The sequence below is a fragment of the Lepisma saccharinum genome, chromosome 13, assembly GCF_977018435.1.
Source record: "Lepisma saccharinum chromosome 13, izLepSacc3.1, whole genome shotgun sequence".
NCBI lineage: Eukaryota > Metazoa > Arthropoda > Insecta > Zygentoma > Lepismatidae > Lepisma > Lepisma saccharinum.
Window position 1 is genome coordinate 84,488,249 of NC_139241.1, and position 19,759 is coordinate 84,508,007.

At 40.2% G+C, this 19,759-nt stretch overlaps 1 protein-coding gene across 6 annotated transcripts in view; it reads right to left on the bottom strand.

Annotated features, from left to right (window-relative positions):
* Nucleotides 1-19,759, bottom strand: part of LOC145997096 (fatty-acid amide hydrolase 2-A-like) — a 49,486-nt gene that overhangs the window by 16,649 nt on the left and 13,078 nt on the right. For 2 of the 6 annotated variants that reach the window (XM_083133723.1, XM_083133717.1), the window contains exons 1-4: nt 17,451-17,583; nt 14,353-14,530; nt 3,697-3,916; nt 2,529-2,746 (exon numbers count right to left, since the gene is read on the bottom strand). In XM_083133723.1, the coding sequence (XP_082989849.1) occupies nt 2,529-2,746; nt 3,697-3,916; nt 14,353-14,523 (609 nt within the window). In that variant the 5' untranslated portion in view covers nt 14,524-14,530; nt 17,451-17,583. Of the gene's footprint in view, nt 1-2,528; nt 2,747-3,696; nt 3,917-14,352; nt 14,531-15,267; nt 15,354-15,485; nt 15,589-17,450; nt 17,584-19,759 lie in introns of those variants that run through there. The other 4 variants (XM_083133718.1, XM_083133719.1, XM_083133722.1 and 1 more) reach the window with 3 other exon arrangements.

Consider the following 19,759-nt stretch of genomic DNA (forward strand, 5'->3'; position numbering starts at 1 on the left):
TATCCTAAATGTTTTCATTAATTAATTTCTGGGGGTTACGGAACAAATTTGCAAATGAAAGTATTATAAATATGTAGGAACGTAAACATCCTGGTGCGAGTATATTTTACGACGTTTGACACACTGCATATTAGGTTTCTCACTTGAGTGTAAAAAGAATGCTTCGTAACGACCTTTTAACATCGCCGTCAAGTTAGGCAACACACATAGCGCCATGCGGGCTAGCGAGCATTTCAGGATCTAGGTGTCCCATATTTTTGCCGGTGCTGTACATACACACAGACACATATATGATTTTTTTTGATAATGCATACTTATTATTATATAAAAGTAATAAAGGAATTTATTTTTTACTTATATATAAACACACACAGTGGGTCTCAAAAGTAATAGCTCAAACTGACACAGGTGAAAGTACGCGATAATAGAAGCAAAAAAGTCTCAGTAAATATGGGTCTGCAAACGAGCCGTTTTCGAGATAATCGCGAATGTGTGGTTACAAGCCGCCACTGACTTCATTGTTTGTACAAGCCCCCATTGATTGCATTTTGTAAACACTGAGTGCTTTACTCCTTGCGCGGTCGGAGGTTTGCTCTTTGTTTAATGTTTACAAAACAGAACAATTCCGAGAGGTGACGTTCGCACACATTATTAGCATTTTAACAACTAGGACGACGATTACAAACAATGAAGTCAGTGGCGGCTTGTAACCACACATTCGCGATTGTCTCGAAAACGGCTCGTTTGCAGACGCATGTTTACTGAGACTTTTTTGCTTCTATTATCGTGTACTTTCGTCTGTGTCAGTTTGCGCTATTACTTTTGAGACACCCTGTTATCACTGAATATCAATTTTTAAAATTAAATGAAACGATGTAACTTTATTCTATCTTGTGAGTCAAGAATCTAGACTTGTCATTCGCATAAAAATTCAAGTATTATACATAATTTAGTTAGAAGGTAGAATGTATTTTACATACTATTCCTTTATATTAACTTTTTGTTTTGTATTGTTTCCCACCCGTGACACAAAAAGCAATTTATTAAGTAGAGAGGAAGGCGATTACGAACTCACTATAATCATAACAGATGTCACTCCAGTATCGGTTACAAGAAAACCATACCTGTCCTACCCGTGACGCAAAATCGTTAACTTAAAACTACAAATCTGAGAAAGTATTTTTGGGGTAGTTATGTTTAATCAACAGTGTTTTGTTTCATATTTCATTTAACAGAAACTGTAAGAATGATGTTGCCTAACTATTAGTAGAATAGTTACTTTAATATTGAAAATGTTGTCTGGGCATTCCACCCTCGACAATGGAATGTTCCATATATACATACATCTTTATGAAGTAAAAAACAAAATCCTTTACCAAATTGGTAAAAATGTCAATAAACTAGTTTTGGTAAAACTGTCAAAGCCGGGAATCGGATTTCTTCAAATTTACGGGAGAAAGTACTTACGGAATTGATTTTCTGTGTAATTTCGGAAGGTCGTAGAAGTGTTTTCTCGCAGTTTTCAATGTATTTGGACGCTAATTCATGTATTTTTCTATAATAATGTCCGTCCGATGAACGAAAGCTGTTGCTTGCATTTCCATCCATGTACTTGAACCTGATATTGCGACCATCTGATGACGTAATCCCCAGTAAGTGTTTCCAAACACACAGTTTTTTCACTATATTGCCCAACCTAAAGCAACCTAACCTAACTTTACCGTGATGGTGCGTGGGGCTATCGTGAATGGTTTTTGGGCTATTCGTGGATGGTTATACGATCCAGAATGGTTTTTGGGGCTATGCGTGAATGGTTTTTGGCTATGCGGGAATGATTTTCGGGTCTATGCGGGAACTTTTCTGTTAAGAAGGTTGAAACACTGCTTTGCCGTTTGAAACACAACGCTAGTCAAGATTTGCCAGTCATTTTGCGTGTTCAGGAAGCGAGAAAAGAATGAACAATAATTACTCGATATGTCGACAATAGATACAAATTTCGTTAAAAAGAAGCGAAATCCCTTGATAAACAATCTTTCGCAATGCAGAATAAGTAAGTACGAATGTAAACAATTACAGAATAAACGAGTTACAGACGATTCCTGGCTTTGACAGTTTTACCCTAGTTTTATTAATCTTGTACTTATATTTATTTGCCTTGTATTCTTGGTTTACTTTTATTGTGCGCTTATTCTTATTGGTTTAGATTGTTAACGAACGAGAGAGAGGGAGGAATTTTCCTTCGTTCTTTATTCTGTGATTTCGATATTATCCTTACTAAAATATATTTGAAGTCAAAACTAATTGCTTATCTTTGTTGTTAAAATAAAAACTTACCCCTCCAGTATAATCTGGTCGGGGAATATTTTGGACAAGATTTTTGGTTGGGGAGAAATCTCGGTGGGTGAACACCTCTGAACTTCAGTGCAGCAATAAAGTCCAAGCAGAAGCGGCACGACAAAACGAACAACCCTCGTATATATATATTTTAAAAAATTACAGAAGGAAGAAAGTAAATAGGTTCAACTCACTTCCCCGCCAGATGAACCCCCGGGCGTGCGTCTGACATCATAAGGGTTGTTGGTCCTTCCCGTGACTAAATTGTTCGATTCCCAGCAGAGACAAAGCTCCGGGGTGTTGGTGACAACCACGGGTATGGCTCCGGCCTTGCGGATCAGCCGGATGCACGCTGCATCCTCGTCTGCTCTGTGATTCCTCCTGGACAGGGAACCAACGCAGTGGCTCATTCCTGCAATATAAGAAGCACAAGTGTTGCAAACCACAGCTTCAATTAGTTACTGATTAATTTGGCTATTTTACTTCGCTTTTCTGCGACTTTTTGGCTGAATGCGAATGGTGGGATGAAGGGACAATCATGAATGTACCGGGTGCTCGTAATTAAATTGCTACTTACATACTATGCAAAGTATTAAAATAAGCTTCTAAACCAGAATTTGAGTAAATTTGAATAACTTAAAAGACTCGTTTGCGCACGACACTGATCGTTCTGCATCGTACCCTTATGACGAACGGGTTTACTCCCGATTGTACGGGCTCCCTTATGCCTTCCCGTTCTGACATCAGCGGGAATGCTTTTATTATTAGGCGAAATACCTCAATTGTTAGGTTTAGTTATCTTTATAGCTTAAATAACAAATGTGTTAAGAGAACCCAACCTAACAACATGGGCATTCCTCATCTGACGTCATAATACAAGGTTGTCCAAGCGTTGTGCGATAAGGGTGACCCTGTACGCGGGAGAGCCGAAGTGAGAGGCTGCAAACAGCGTTTGCGGGAGAAAACTGCTCGTTCCTTCCTGCTTTCTGTGCCGCGCTTGGCAGAGGAAGTGTTGCTACATGAAGGAAAATTTCCCCTTGGTGCAAGGAAATTCAGCCCAATTTTAGGTAAAATGGGTAATTTTGTGGAAAAATATAGAAATTACTGAAACATTTGAAATTTTTGTACTTCTGTTTTTGTTTTACTTGCATACATACAATAAATAAGAATTGTTGCGGTAAACAAGGTCAAATGTTCAGAATACGCAGTTGGATAACATGTTCAAAAGGACCAGCCATTACTCGAATGCCATCTTTTTTTGAATCACCCTGTACTTGCTTAAAAACGAGTCACTTTTTTGACTCACCCTGTATTATCTTAAATCTGAGTAACTTTAAAAGCACTAGACGAGACTACAAGTACCTTTTACAGCTATGCTCTCCTTCACACTAACTGGAACCCCTAGGAATGGCCTGGAGGACTCCAGCTCTTCTGGAGTGTGCGTTCCAGACTGTACAAGGACATCCACCTCTCTGGCCTCGGACAGGGCCTCCTCGTAGCGCTGCTCCACCACGCTGTTGATCAGAGGGTTCACCTCTCGAATCCTGTCCACGAACGCCCTTACAACCTCCTGGCTCTTCAGCTGAAAGGCAAACAACGTGACGTAAGCATCAGATCACAGTTCGGAAATAAAAAAAAGTCGACACGCTAGCTACGTTAACTACCGGCTGGCTTTGAAGTCCACGAAGCGCGCCCACCAGCTGCAACAATCACATTCAACCCACAGTGTTGCCACACATCTACTCTACGCCACCTTGTCCCTCCGCCTTCCCACGGTCTCCACATTCAAGTTGCAAAGTACGGCAACAGCGTATCTGCAGTCATGTGACTGAGACTCCACGTGGAGTAGACGAGCAGAATGACAGCTGCGCCCATTGGCTCAAGGACTCCACGTGGAGTAGACGAGCAGAATGACAGCTACGCCCATTGGCTCAAGGACTCCACGTGGAGTAGACGAGCAGAATGACAGCTGCGCCCATTGGCTCAAGGACTCCACGTGGAGTAGACGAGCAGAATGACAGCTACGCCCATTGGCTCAAGGACTCCACGTGGAGTAGACGAGCAGAATGACAGCTACGCCCATTGGCTCAAGGACTCCACGTGGAGTAGACGAGCAGAATGACAGCTGCGCCCATTGGCTCAAGGACTCCACGTGGAGTAGACGAGCAGAATGACAGCTACGCCCATTGGCTCAAGGACTCCACGTGGAGTAGACGAGCAGAATGACAGCTACGCCCATTGGCTCAAGGACTCCACGTGGAGTAGACGAGCAGAATGACAGCTACGCCCATTGGCTCAAGGACTCCACGTGGAGTAGACGAGCAGAATGACAGCTGCGCCCATTGGCTCAAGGACTCCACGTGGAGTAGACGAGCAGAATGACAGCTACGCCCATTGGCTGAAGGTCGAGTGTGATGGGACGAAAACAACTGGCCCACTGTTTATCCCCACCCACGTTCGTGGCGGCAGCTCTCTTCAGATCATGAACGTTAACCAAAACACGTCATCTATACTACCCAAACTCGGCGGTTCAAGGTCAAATTCCGTTTTCACACACTGGGCTGCTTTTCTACTGTTATCCATCTGTGCAGTGTTTGCAGGGGCCTAGCAGGTGGGGATTCAACAAATAGTGCTCCTACTCCATGTAAATTACAAAGTGAATTAATCTGAACTTTATTATTGCTTTTAATTGCATTTAGGTTTAAATGTCTGTGAATTCAGCATCTGAATGCTTCACAGACAAATGAGAATCTTTGCTACGTTTTTAAAGGGAAGGAAGGATAGTTGGTGTTTTAAGTCCACTATATGCACAGTAAGGCTAATCGGAACTGGACCACTATGTGCCTCCAGGGCCGGATTAAGATGAAATTGGGCCTGATGCTGCATATCGTCGATTTTTTCTGTACAACTAACTTTCAAAGTGAAAAATTTACTACGTCGCACTTACCGAACAATAATAAAGTGACAACAATCGCCAAGATATTGCAAAAAATGCAGCTAAGTTACTAAGCAAGCTGTTTAACGTAAAATTGATAGCATCAACTTGAAATCTTCGCTGAGCAATAAACACGACAACGTTAGAGTTACGTCACAGCGCAAAGAATAATAGTAACTGTATAATAAGTAACGCTGTGGGGCTCCAAATTTCAATCTAAAGATTTATTTTCAGGTTAATATAGCAAAAGAAAAATGTTCAGCTTTCGGAAAGTTCTCGTCTGTTTTCATCTGGGCCCATTTCAGGAATGGCCCTAATTCTGCAGCATCAATAACACCCACCTTAATCCGACCCTGTGTGCCTCCACCGGATATCGAGCCCGCGACCTCTTGATTACAAGGCGACGACGCTACGACTGCACCATCGTGGAGGCCCACGTTTTTAAAGCATCACACACGTAACATATTATCGTTAATGCTTTCTACGTCATCGTATTCAAGTTTTTTTTATATATACATTTGTTAGGAGACGTCAGAAAGTACTTAATCATTCCATGACACAGTTCATTATGAATATTATAATCCAATCTCATGTCCAGACCCATGCATCCTATGTATGTGTGAAATGTCGCACACGGTAGAGCCGGAATTCCCCAGCAATGAATACCGCAAGGTGCCTCTGTCCACATACTTACCAAATTTTATTGATTGATTGAATTAGGTTACCTTGCGTCGCTTTTCTGCCACTTTTGCTTAATAGCGACGATGGGGATGATTGGTGATATGGTGAAATTGATGAAGGGACATTCACAAAGAACACCCTTGCCAGAAGAATCCTGGGCCCTTGACCGCTCTCTGCTAACCACGCCAGTAATGACGTCTGTTGCCATCTAACTATCATTAAAGCATTAACTGCCAACAGTGGCGGCGATTTGGTTCCAAAACTTGGGGGGGGGGGGGGGCAAAAGTGACAAAAAGTGGGTGGCAACTGCCCCCCCCCCAACCTTCCTAATCGCCGCCACTGTCTGCCACACATAACCTAATGGAATGGTTCAAATTCCGAATATGTATTCGAATTCAGATAAACAGTTGCTTCCCTTTTATAAAATTAACAAGCAGTGTAGCTGACCCCACATCTTATTGGCAAGAAACAGTTATTTAATTATTTGATATTAATGGTGTATGTTGTAAAAAGTTTACAAGACAAGAAATTTTATACTATTCTATTTTAATGATTTTTTTTACAGTTAGAGAATTTAAATACTCTTGCCGGCAACTCTTATGTAGGTAAATGCCAACATCATTCATCGGAGTGGTTAGCACAGTACGCTATACAGCCAGGGGTCCCGGGTTCGAATCCCTTCCTTGGCATTGGCGTTTCTTGTGAGCGTCCACCAGTGATGTGCGTCTACGCGTACACAACGATAGTTTACATTCTACACGTAGACTATTTTATACACGTAGATTAGGTAATCTATGTAAACAACATGGCGAAAGGTGATAACTTAACAAAGGACGCCGTGGAATTGAAGGAAAATTGTACTGCGTATCAGTTGCTGATGTGTGAGGAGAACTTTTCATACTCTTTCTTCCAAATTCGAACAATTTCTCACCTAGGAAGAAACCTAATGTAGGAAATATTCTAGTGTTTTATGGGGAAAAGACCACTCTTGCCTCACGACTGCCATCTGTTGTTGCTTTTTGCATACTATTTATCTTCTTCCATAGTTGATAATAGAAGAGAAGAGAAATTTGTTGTAAATAGGATTCTTTTTATTTCGTTAGGAACCAATATAATTTGAAATGTCACTTTCCTTTCATGAAACCCTTGAAAATTAATTTTAATGCACTTTAGATTGTCTACGTAGTCTATGTAAACTACAACCCAATGTAATCTACGCGTAGATTACGTGTAGACAACGCATGTAGACGTAAACTTATAGTCTATGGCACATCACTGGCGTCCACTCATCAATTTAATCACTCATCCTCATCGTCGCGATTAGCCAAAAGTGGCAGAAAAGCGACACTGAATAACAAAAAACAAATCAAATCAAATATCGGTGAGCCCTATTAAAAATAAATCCACTTTAAAAATAACAAAAGAAAACTTGTCAGTACCGATCAAATAATTTAGACCATCCTCATTCAAGTCATAGTTACACAAACTGGCGTGGACGTAAACACCACAGTGTTGGCACATGAAGGGAAATTTCCCTTTTGCACGGAAATTCAGACCGAAATATTAGCCAAAATGGAAAAAAAGGGAATTTCGATGAAAAATATCACAATTGCAGGGAAATTTTAAAGTCATGTGACTACATTATTAGTTTATGTTAATTTCGAATTTCATATCCACAGTATTACGTCATTTATTTATTTTGCTATTCGTACTTGTTTCTGCTCCATTAAGTTTATTGTACGTTGCTTTTATGCATCTTTGGATAAATAGTAACGATGAGGATTAACAATAAATGGATTCCTGACCAGGATTCAAACGTGGGACATCTGGTCAGGAAGTGATGAAACTGAAATGTGATTTTCTTTAAAAACATTTTTTATCAAACGAGTAACGTATTACTACTGCTTCCACCACCACCACTAATAATGCTGCTACTCTACTACTAATTATTATTATATAATTTGCTTAGGTGAAGGGAAAAATTGGTCCAAAAAGGGAAATTTTGCCCCTTGGAAAGGGAAATTGTGCCCTCATATTGTGGCAACACTGAAACACCAGCTCCAACGCTTTCTCATTTCTACTGTACAGATTTCTACCGATTTGGAGCTCCTGCAAAACGCATCAACACGGGATTACAGCAAACCACACCACAATAAGGGACTGAGTACGTGATTAATTTGGTGCGCTGTTTTCTCGCTTTGCCACCAGGAGCTCTGCTGCTCTCCTGGTTACCATGGAGATTAAAAGAAAGCAAAAATCAGGAACGCAATCCCAGATTTTGCCACCGATACCTATAGCCAGAGGCATCGAACTAGGCGGATGACAAATTGCGGTGTTGCCGCATCGAGTCGACAGCCTGTTCAAAGGTTTTTATTTCTACGAAAAAAATTGGGAAGTCGTAGGAGCACCAAACTATGCGAGTGTTTCAAATGAATCCTCCTGAGCATCCAGGCACTGCCGCCATCATTGTGTCAGTTCCCTGAGTCGTTTGGCGTAGAAGGAAGGTGACTGCTGTCGTAGACGCTGCAGGACATCTCTTGTCATCTGTCTTCAGTTTCTTCCCTCTCATATGCTCAAACAAATCTGATAATCACTTAGGGCTAAGTCCGGAGTGTAAGAACATGGAGCATGTGGCGCCGTGCATTGTCATGGTGAAGAATGACATTTGCAGACAACATCCCCCTTGCGAACGGCATTACGTACACCACCCATCATCAATGTGCAGAAATACTGGGCATTATTCATGACTAGGGGTCGGAAGTTGAGGAAAAATCCTTTTTTTTTCCCTAGTGTCCGAAGACGAGGCCCAACATAATATATGTTCATTTTGGGTCATTGTAGGCCAGAAAAGGGTGGGTTTTATTTGTCCTTTTTTGCCTTTTTTGGCTAATTGGTCCTTTTTTAGCCTCTTTTTAGGTCTTAACGGCTTTTTTTGCAACTTCACCTTCTTTCGACTACGTTTTTACTGCCCATTCTCAATTCGAATCATCATCAGTTCATCACCTCTTAAACATCCTTTCTGTAGTAAAGAAATAAAAAAAGAAATATATTTGAACCATCCCTGAAACGAGAGAAAAACATTTTTGGACGACTGAAGCAGGTACGGTACAAGATCCTTTAACCGTAACTTGTCTGGAAGGTTGCGCTGTAAGTGGCAAATTTCTCTTGTTTTGAAGCTTTCAGCGCGGTGTATACGACCAGCCAGCACGCGCCTGCAAAGATAAGTCAGATAAGGATGTGCCGCGCATATTCATTAAATATGTAATTGAAACTGAAGTTAATTAATTAATTTGGATCACATTTATACGTCCTTTTTTTCGTTTTTAGGTCCTTTTTGAGATATTTTTAGGTCTTTTTATATTTCTTTTTTGGCAATTTATAGGTCTTCAACTTCAGAGCCATATTCATGACTCTTTCCCAAAAAATATCCCAATATAGAACACCTTGCACGTCCCTCTGTGCATGCCGTCCTAGGCTTCAGCCCCTCTAGCCCACCCCTCTCCACGGCCCTGGTTCCCCTTCTCTGTTCTAAGCCGCAGCCTGCCGACAAGAACGGCGCTTTTCGCGATCAGCCAAAATTGGCGGAAAAGCGAAGTGATATAAAACGAATCGATAAAGCGAACGACATTTTAAATATTTTGGCCGCTCTACTTGAGAGAGAAACATTTTATTGCGCCGCCCCATCCTCCCTCGGTCGGCGTTTATTCTTTTGTCTCCATCTTCGGTGGCGCGAAACTGGAAACGATGACGTCACCGAGGGAACGCATTGTTTTGTGGGGAAATTTTGCACATGTGGTGTTTCGGCGTTGAAAGAACGAAAAGCGGCCATTCGCGGTTGGGCGGAACTTAGTCTTTGCGGCGTGGGTAGCTTTCGGTTGAAAAGAACAGCCAGCAACAATGGAAAGTGGCATTGTTGTGACAGCACTGCTAATTTGATTTGCATTCTGTCGATTTTTCCAGTTTTCGTTTTAACAAAACAAACATCTGCGCTGGCTCACTTGGGAATCAAAACAAAAAAAGGTTAAGACTATTTATTCCGTGTCCATGGTACAGTCGCCAGCATAAAAATAAACTGGACACACAGAGCCTGAAATGCCCGCTTCCCTTCAAGGCGCTGTGTGTGTTGCCTAACCCTAGGGCGGTGATAGAAGTTGCCACTGAACATTTATAACCAGATCCTTACCGTTAGTAATATTGTAAACGTAAAGCAGAAAATAATTTCAAACAGTACCTGGCAACACTATATAAAAAAGATGGTTTTGTGGAAAGTGTTTGTTGCTTCGTTCAAGAAAAGTCGTTGAGACAGCGTTTTGAGACGTGGTTTGTCGACATTCTACCCGAACTGCAACCAAATAGCGTAATTGTCATGGACAGGGCCGGATTAACACGAAATTGGGCCTGATGCTTGAAATCTTCGGTGAACAATAAACACAACGACGTTATAGTTACGTCACAGCGCAAAGAATAATAGTAACTGTATAATAAGTAACGGTGTGCCTAGGCGTCCGAAATTGGGTCTCCAAATTTCATTCTAAGAATTATTTTCAGGTTTATGGAGCAAAAGAACACTGTTCAGCTTTCTGAAAATTCTTCATCTGGGCCCATGGACGTCCGCAGGATTTTTTCCAGCGAGGGGCAAGGAAGGTATTTTTTTTCAGGGGGGCAAACAAGGCACATTTTCTCCGAAAATAGTGCTGTTCCCTAAAAAACCGTTGCTTAAATTTGAATTCATGGAGATCATGCAATAATTAACACATTATTGTGGCTAAAATGAAATTATGTGTGTGAAATACATAATTTTTGTTGACTTTCATCTTTCAGGGTGGCACGCCCCCCCCCCCCTTGCCCCCCTTCCGGACGCCCATGTGGGCCTATTTCAGGAATGGGCCTAATGCTGCAGCATCAATAGCACCCACCTTAATTCGGCCCTGGTCATGGATAATCCGTATCATTCTGTTCGCAATGAGAATGTACCAAACGATGCTTCGAGGAAAAAGTACATCAAGAGTGGTTTTCGTGCAAGACTTGTAAATTGTAAAAACTAAGTTTACTTTATGTCAGTACTTCGTTTATTACACGTATTCAAAACATTAAAAGTCCGTTAGTTTCTCAGTCCAAATATATTTTTAAACTTTGCAATTTGTTTAACCTTTCGTTAGCGCCAAGCATTGACATTTCTCCCCATGAAGATAGCTGCACACGAGATCGTTCCGCTCCTTATGTTCGCTTTCTCTGCGGACTCTGAGACGCAAATGTGACGGAGAGAATTGTTCGTGCTTGGCGCGGATTGATACATCAAGTTGTAGTGCTGTCGCAGCTGACGTCACTGTCAAGTTAGGTTGCACCCGAGTTTAGAGTGCCAATGGTTGACGGAGAAAAGACTGTTATGTGAAATTTCTCGTGTCGCGCACTTTCTTCGTAAATAGTTATTTTTTTAATGTTTGATGTACTGTGTAAGTTGACTGATACTTCTATGTTCTTCTGTAGCATAGGCTGTTATATGTTGATAGTATTTTGCCTGCCCATACGTTCGCCATTCACGTCCTACTCGCTGTTCTGAGGCGAGATAATTCGCTACGGTTTTGTAGAATAAATCTGGTTGCAAATTTGCTATTGAAGTACGTTTATCGCCCTAGCTTTAGGCAACACACACAACACAACGCCTTGCAGGCAAGCGGGATGTTTCAGGATGTAAGTGTTTCATTTCTATTGCCGATGACAACCTTGCCATAAGGGGTGTGGAGGTACGATTTCACAAGTTCTCTATCTAGGCCATACTGGAGGTGATGTGACGCGTTACGTCGATATTACATAGCTGCGTTCTGGAAAGCAGGGCGAAATATACAGAGACCGGCAGAAAAAGCTGACTGTTTTGAAATGTGTGCATAAATAAAACAATTAATGTAATGCAAGGTTTAATAATCAAAAGTGCTACAAAAATAATTGCCATTTTCAGTGCTTACATTAATTTTTCTTTGTTTTGAAAGTTGTGTCCGATAAATGATAAACCTCCATTCCTTATACATTCATGTAGCCTTGCCTTTAAGTTGGACGTCGCCCTCACGAGCATTTCATTCGGAATTCCCGCTATTTCGTTGCGAATAGCTAACTTGAGATCACCAATTGTGTGAGGTCTTTCAACATACACTTTTGATTTAAGGGAGCCCCAGAGGGAATATTGACACATCGTCAGATCCGGGGAGCGAGGAGGCCAGGGAACGTTACCATTTCTTGACACTACACGTCCAGGAAACATTTGCCGGACCATGAACATTGAGATTCTCTTTCAGACTTGACCCTGTCTCTTGAAAAGTTCTGACCCAAAGCAGTATCGTATCGACATGCAACTCCCTTCGAAACCAACGTTGGGTTTGGACAACGGACTCGCCATTTTTAAAATATGCTTCTAACACAAAAGCACGGTGTCACCCAGTCCACCGCTCCATCTTAACTGAAATGGCGTTGAGCGACGATGACAATGAGCACTCCCCCCACTCCGCCGTTGAAAGACCTCACACAACAATCCAACTGTGAACATTTGAACATCAATTGGTGATTCCAAGTTAGCGATTCGTAACGAAATAGCGGGAATTCCGAATGAAATGAGGGCGACGTCCAACTTAAAGGCAAGGCTACATGAATGTGTAAGGAATGAAGGTTTATCATTTATCGGACACAACTTTCAAAACAAAGAAAAATTAATGTAAGCACTGAAAATGGCAATTATTTTTGTAGCACTTTTGATTATTAAACCTTGCATTACATTAATTGTTTTATTTATACCGGGTGGTTCAAAAGTCCCGGAACTGTCTCATATCGTGAGAAATACACATCGCATCGGAAAACGAAAAAATACGTGTTTGATAAGTGAAAGAAAGCTATTCAATGATATCACACTTGATTCCCCACCCCCGCCCTCTGGGGTTGGGGCGGGGGGGGGGGCAACTGAAATTTTAAATGGAAACACCCATTTTGTATTGTAGAATCGGAAAGAGGACTTCATTCCGAGTCCAACCATCCTCCTAGCTCAATTAGGAACGGAGATAGCCTATAGAGATTTTAAAGGGGGTCTACCATATACTCTATTGAAAGGTCTTGACGTGCAGATTCCGAATCTGCAATTGCTTTCACTCTAGCTCAATTAGCTCAATTAGGGGCAGAGCGTCCCTTTGAATTTTTTTTTATGAAATTCTTTTTTTTTCTTTTTTCTTTTTTTCTTTTTTTCTTTTTTTTCGAAAATTTAAAATCGCAATATCTCCGTTCCTAATTGAGCTAGGAGGATGGTTGATATCTCGTTGGACTCGGAATGAAGTGCTCTTTCCGATTCTATGATACAAAATTAGGGTTTCCATTTAACATTTCACAGTTGCCCCCCGCCCCACCCCCAAAGGGCGGGGGTGGGGAATCAAGTGCGATATCATTGAATAGCTTTCTTTCACTTATTAAACACGTATTTTTTCGTTTTCCAATTCGATGTGTATTTCTCACGATATGTGACCGTTCCGGGACTTTTAGAGCACCCGGTATACAAATTTCAAAACCGTAAGCTTCTTCTGCCGGCTCCTACAATAAAATGTTTCGTAAATAGACATAACCTTCGTTTTTACAATTTTCAAGGACAAGAATGGTAAATGGCTCATTTTAAGGGGGTTTTCAGTTACCACTTTTGTTTCCTCCCTGATTCTTTAATTCTTTCAACTTTGATTTTTTTCTTTTCTCGGAGGGGCTGCAGCCGTATCAGCTCCCCCTGAGAATGTCATTGCCTCCTGGTATCCGTTAATTAGAGGCAGGTGAGCCCCAGAGCCGATTTATGTAGAGCTCGGCTATTTTTATTGATTGATTTGGTTTATTCTTCTTTGCTTTTCTGCCACTACAATCACGAAGATGAGGATGAGTGATGAAATGAGGCGTAACTGACGGGGGCAAGGGGGGGCACTTCCCATTTCAATTTTTTGGGTTTATGAAAACTTACAAATTGATGGTACTTTCATTAACCTCCCGAAACCTGAGGAACAAAGCAACGAGTATTTTTTTTAATGATTTCCCAAATGTATAAGTTATGTATCAAATAGTCCTGGACGATATTTTTATGGGCTTGTTTTTTTTTTATTCTCCCTCCCCAAAGTAAAGCTCGAATTTCGATTCGGACCCCTTAAATGTTAGGTCCCAAATTACGTCAATGCCTGACGTCACTCCCCCATGGAGGGCGGCTTAAAATGATTGTATTTTCTATAGAGGCCCTCCAGATGACGTAGCGTAGTGGTAGCTTTGTAATCAAGTAGTACCGGTGGAGGCACACGGTGATTTGGATCTCACTTTTAAAACTGTAAGCCCAGTCCCGATTCGTCTACCCGTGCAAACTGTAGACAAAAAGGTATTCTTTATAAATATGACGTACTCACCTCGCCTGCCCTAATCTTCCTAGCCAATTGCGAGGCGCTCTGTAGCAAGATGGGGTCCGATATGAGCGAAACGGTCTTTCTACCCGTCAGGTTTCGTATCCAGAAGAATGGATAGGTCAGCCAGTATCCAATCGTCTGCAGGAACCCAACGAACCTCAGGATCAACTCCATAACTCAGCTGCAAGTAATAGAAAGTGGCACCCACGTGAGACATAGGTTATTCAGGGTGACCATAAAGTATTTCCAACATTGCAAAGGTTTTTACAAAGAAACTATTACAGAGCTACATGACTTGTAGCAAACGAAAGAGAAACTGATAAAAGTTTTCCCCCTTTGCTCTACGTAGAGGGTGAGTTGGTACAGAAGGCGCTGGAACTGGTTATGGTGCCAATGCAAGAGAAAGCTCACTGTTAATAATAATAATTTATTAAGTGATGAGCACGATTTGACAACCAGGTACATCACAATATCAAAATAGATGATACAAAATAACAAAATTGAATATGTAATTATAAAATAATACAATGCCTCCTACAATCTTATACATCATCACAAGTTCATATTGTAGCTTTTTACAAGTTCAACTATTAAATCTCTGGCATATGTTAGAATTGAGATATTCCTCTGGGAATATTTGGGAATTTTATAAGATATATTATTAAAAAAGTATTCAATATCTACTTGGAAAGATAAAAATCTTCTGTACAAGATTCTTCCTTTTCATTTTCTTCCTTCTTCTAAGGTAAACATATTCAACTGTATTAACCATTCAGAATATAATAATAATAATAATGTCGGCAGGGCCCAAAACAAAGGATAGTCTAGGGACTCAAACTTTACAAATCCCCCTGTAAATGTGAAGGAGAAGCATTGTTAATTTCTTAGATTGTTCCTATAGAAACGTGAGCAACTTACCGCACCTACAATGACCGGTGCTGTCACCTAACATGCGAATTGAAGAACTCGAGCTAAATGCTATACATGATCTCAGAACACACACACAAGAACTCACTACTGTTCGTTAGTTGCTGTACGATATGTTTACCTTATCAATTACTATCTGTGCAACACACATATCTCAAAGACATGCCTCTGTGCAGAAGCATTATCAACATTGACAGAATATAAATCACCTGTAATCCTATCCTGGTCGTTCGTGTGGTTGTTTCCAGTTTAACCTTTCAAAGACTAGCAGTGACCTTGAATCAAGACTTCCGTAAGCTTCACTAAAATGTCCATGAGCGAGATTCATTCAAACAGCTGGACAATCCAGTAACATATCAAGGTCAGTAGAAAGGTTTAGATTATATTCATGATGATAGAACTTGAAAGAAAATCTAAAAGATTAAACGTGGTTAGGTTTTCTGACTTTGCTTTATGTAGAATGACTGATTGATATGAAGTTTGTGTTCAGGAAGTTTGTTGGGGGCGAATTTTTCTTAGGCAGTCCTATAGTTTACCCCAGTGTAAGTCCGAGACTGGACTTACAGTGTCCAGTAGGATCTGAACCACTGTACGATATGCTTCCGGCGGGGATCAAACCAGAGGTCACCTGATTACAAGGCGACGGCGTTACCATCATGTTCTATCTTTCATCCAGTGTTTTTTCAATGAGGATATCTGTGCTAAAGAGACTTATAGCCCCTACTACCTCCATGGGCACGTCACTGCGTGGAAATATACATGTTCGGGAGATATAAAATTATGCTCGATATTTTCAGGATGGTACAAACTTCATAGCAATGACAATGTTAATATTTACATGCATTTTGTCAGTCACGGGATAATATTGAGCAAGGAAAGTGTGGTAACGACTATTTAAATAAGACTTGAGTCTACATGGGCCATAATAGAATGAAGAAAGTCATATGCAAGAGGGATACCGTGAAACCAGGGGTCACGTCTGAAAATTTGAAAAAAAGCAGGTTGAATTTTTTTTATATATAGGTGTATATGAGTAGTTTTACGAACAAAAATGTAATCTCCTGTCATTGTGTCCAACCACGCCGTTGTTTTACAAGAAAATGATTTATGATGTTCAATTCTAGTATGATCCCTATTTTTTCAATGAATTTAGGGGTGAAATGAGTGCTAATGGAACCTAACCTAACAGGCCTAACCTAACCTCGTGTGAATGGTTCGTGGGGCTACCCGTGGATGTTTTTTGGGGCTAACGTCAATGGTTTGTGGGGCTACCCGTGGATGGTTTTTGGCGCTAACAAACAATTTTTCATCAAATGTACAATTTCCAGACGTGACCCCTGGTTTTTTACAACAGATTCGTAATTAGGAGGCCAAAATTAGTTAGTATACCAAAAATTAACGAAATTGGAGACTTTCTCTATATTGTAAATTCTTACCAAATATAAAAAGACTGGTATTAATCAATAATCAGATGTGGTTAATACTTCGCAACATGATCGTAACTTGGTGGAGGCACTCGTCATCAAATTTCCAGGTTTATTACAGTTTATATGTAAGGGTTATTTTTTTAACCTTCTAGAACCTGAGTTGCATATTCTGCCCCTTTCAAAGGTAGGCTCCCCAGTTACGTTGCTACTTCGCGAAGTGTTTTTTTCTCGCACTCCAAGTGTAATCAAGAACTCACGGATAATCCATACACAAAGTAATGTATAGAGAGGAACCTAAGACAAGTTTTGGAGTAAGAAACCGATTGAAGGTTTCGAAAAGTTGACCTAACCTATCCAACTTGAACGTTCCAAAACAATTGTTGAATAGTAATGAAGTGACAATTTCCAAGAGTAAGATTTCTGTACCTCATGTACACGTCGTTACTTTTGCAGTCAAATGTTAGATCATTTAGTGGTTGTAGGTTGTATGCAAAACCCACGGAAACACGTGGGAAATTGTTCGCAACGAAATCATAGCACTTTACGAATACTCGCAAAACAAACACCAGTTTTTACATGGCCACACAAACTCGAGGATACATCGTAGCGCAAGCTTCTATGTAGATAATATTTATCACTTAATGCAACCAGAAGTAATGCCACTAGTCATAAATCTTATATAGTTTAGTAAGGAGAAGTATTTGATATTTATATCATGTTATTAGATAAGAAATGTATAATACTTACAAATTGAACTTTTCGTTCAAAGTTCATGTAAAATTCATGCTAAATGATGAAAGAATTAAACAGAATACATTTCGAATTAGCAGAGAATGTTGCTTCTGGTTTTGAACCTTGAACACTGCAATCAAGAATAATCTTTTACAGGATGGGACACTGATCGTTTTCCCCTAACACTTTTTTCTGCTTTCTGAACCACAGGCTACTGTACCCCAGTACAAGCAGAGCCATCTGGCGGAGGGAAGACAACGCAGTCTAACAACGAGGAACTTTCGATATTTAAGCTCGATACTAGTGAAGCCACTTTTTTTTATTGGAATATAATTTAAAATGTTGCGTATTGTCTTCGATTATGCAAAGGAGATATGATGAAAATAACCCATTTTCTTACATATTTAATAATATACAGTCATGGACGTCCGCAGGATTTTTTCGAGGGAGGGGCAAGGAAGGTATTTTTTTTCAAGGGGGGCAAACAAGGCACATTTTCTCCCAACAAAAGTGTTGTTCCTTAAAAAAATATTGCTTAAATTTGAATTTATGATGTTCATGCAATAATTAACACATATTATTGTGGCTAAAATGACATTATATGTGTGGAATACATAATTTTTGGTTGACTTTCATTTTCCAGGGGGTGGGGGGAAAGGCACCGACCCCCCTTGCCCCCCCCTTTCCGGACGCCCATATATACAATGCTGCATAACGAACGCCTTGCACAACGAACGTACGCACAGGTCTGAAAATGTCCTGCAATACGAACCTCACGCGAATTTAATCACACGTGATTAACCCCTTGCCAGGCGTGCCTCATTATCTTACAAGAACAGACGTACTTTATACACAAGCAGCGACCTGACTACAATTTATGTAATTGTTGTAAATGCACTGCAGGGGTGCACACAGGGGGGTATTATGGCGCAGACTGCGCCATCGCAATTTTTGGGGGGGATTTTTCCTTATTGTAATATAAAATTCAACATTTATATATTTTTCCAAAATAAATATAAACACCTTAGGTACACCATATTTAATCCATTAGATGAAAAAACTGAAGTATTATGAGGTAGCGATGCCCACAGGTGGGTTTGTGGACTCTCGTTATGTCCAAGCAACTTTTTTTGGGGGGTGACAATTTTTTTGTGATGGAAATTTGATGTAAAACAGTACAGCATTTGGCATAAGTTGAATTACGTTATTAACTATCCATTGCTGTTACATAAATACCAAATTATAGACTGCCAAGGAAATTGAAACGGGTAATATTATTATTAAGGAAGGGGGGATATTCAACTCTTACACATTGGGTCTTAAATCGACACGTGGATTCTGGTGGGGGATTGGGAATTAAACGTTGGGGGAGGGGGAGGCAATATCAGACTTTTGAATATCAGTGTTATATCTTAGATTATCCTGGGAATTTTGGTTAGGGGGGTTGAACATTATATTTGGGGGATATATCCAACTCTTGTGTATTAATATTACGTCTGATATTGTAGCGGAAAATGTGGTTTGTGGGTGGAGATTTTTTCTTTTAGAGCGGTAATATCTAGGTATTCTTCAACATAAACAGCAAGTCCAAAATTTTGTTTGGAGGATTGAATATTAAATTTGAGGGGAGGAGATATGGAGTTCTTAACAAAGTGTAAAATCTTAGATTGTCAAGGGATTTTTGTAGGGTTCGAATATTTTATTTGGGAACTATATTTAGCGATATGGTATGCGCACGTTTCGGCGCCGAACATGGGAAAAGAGAAGCTGGAAAAGAGTAAATATCGAGGGATCCTATGAAAGTATTGACATCCCATTAAATTAATATTCTTGCAAGAGTGCAAAGAAATGGATATTAAAATTTTCTTGCTCGCTTCGCTCGCGATTTTGCATTGCCGAAATACGTGTCTGGCATTTTCATGAGATGATTGTGAAGAATTATACTTGCATTACAAGACAAACAATATTCTCGATATTTATTAATAATATAATTTCTTAAAATATAATACTTAGTTTCGGTATACTGCCTAAATTAAAACAGACGAGTCACTTTGATGATATGTTTCTATTAGCAATGTTATTGTATTATTGATTCCCTGTAGGCTATGCTGCAATAGTTGTACTAACTGTGTACTTCATAGTAACGTCTTGCACATTACTCGATAAAACAGGAAAATAAATAGTGTCAAGTTCGCATTTCTAAGTTATTGTTGCAGGGTAATTTTGCTTCAGCAAGTGAAATTTGCACTGAAGATCAAATCCATGTAATTATTGCTATGGATTACTATAAAAATTGTAGTTACCCAAAGCAGAGGGGGTGAGTT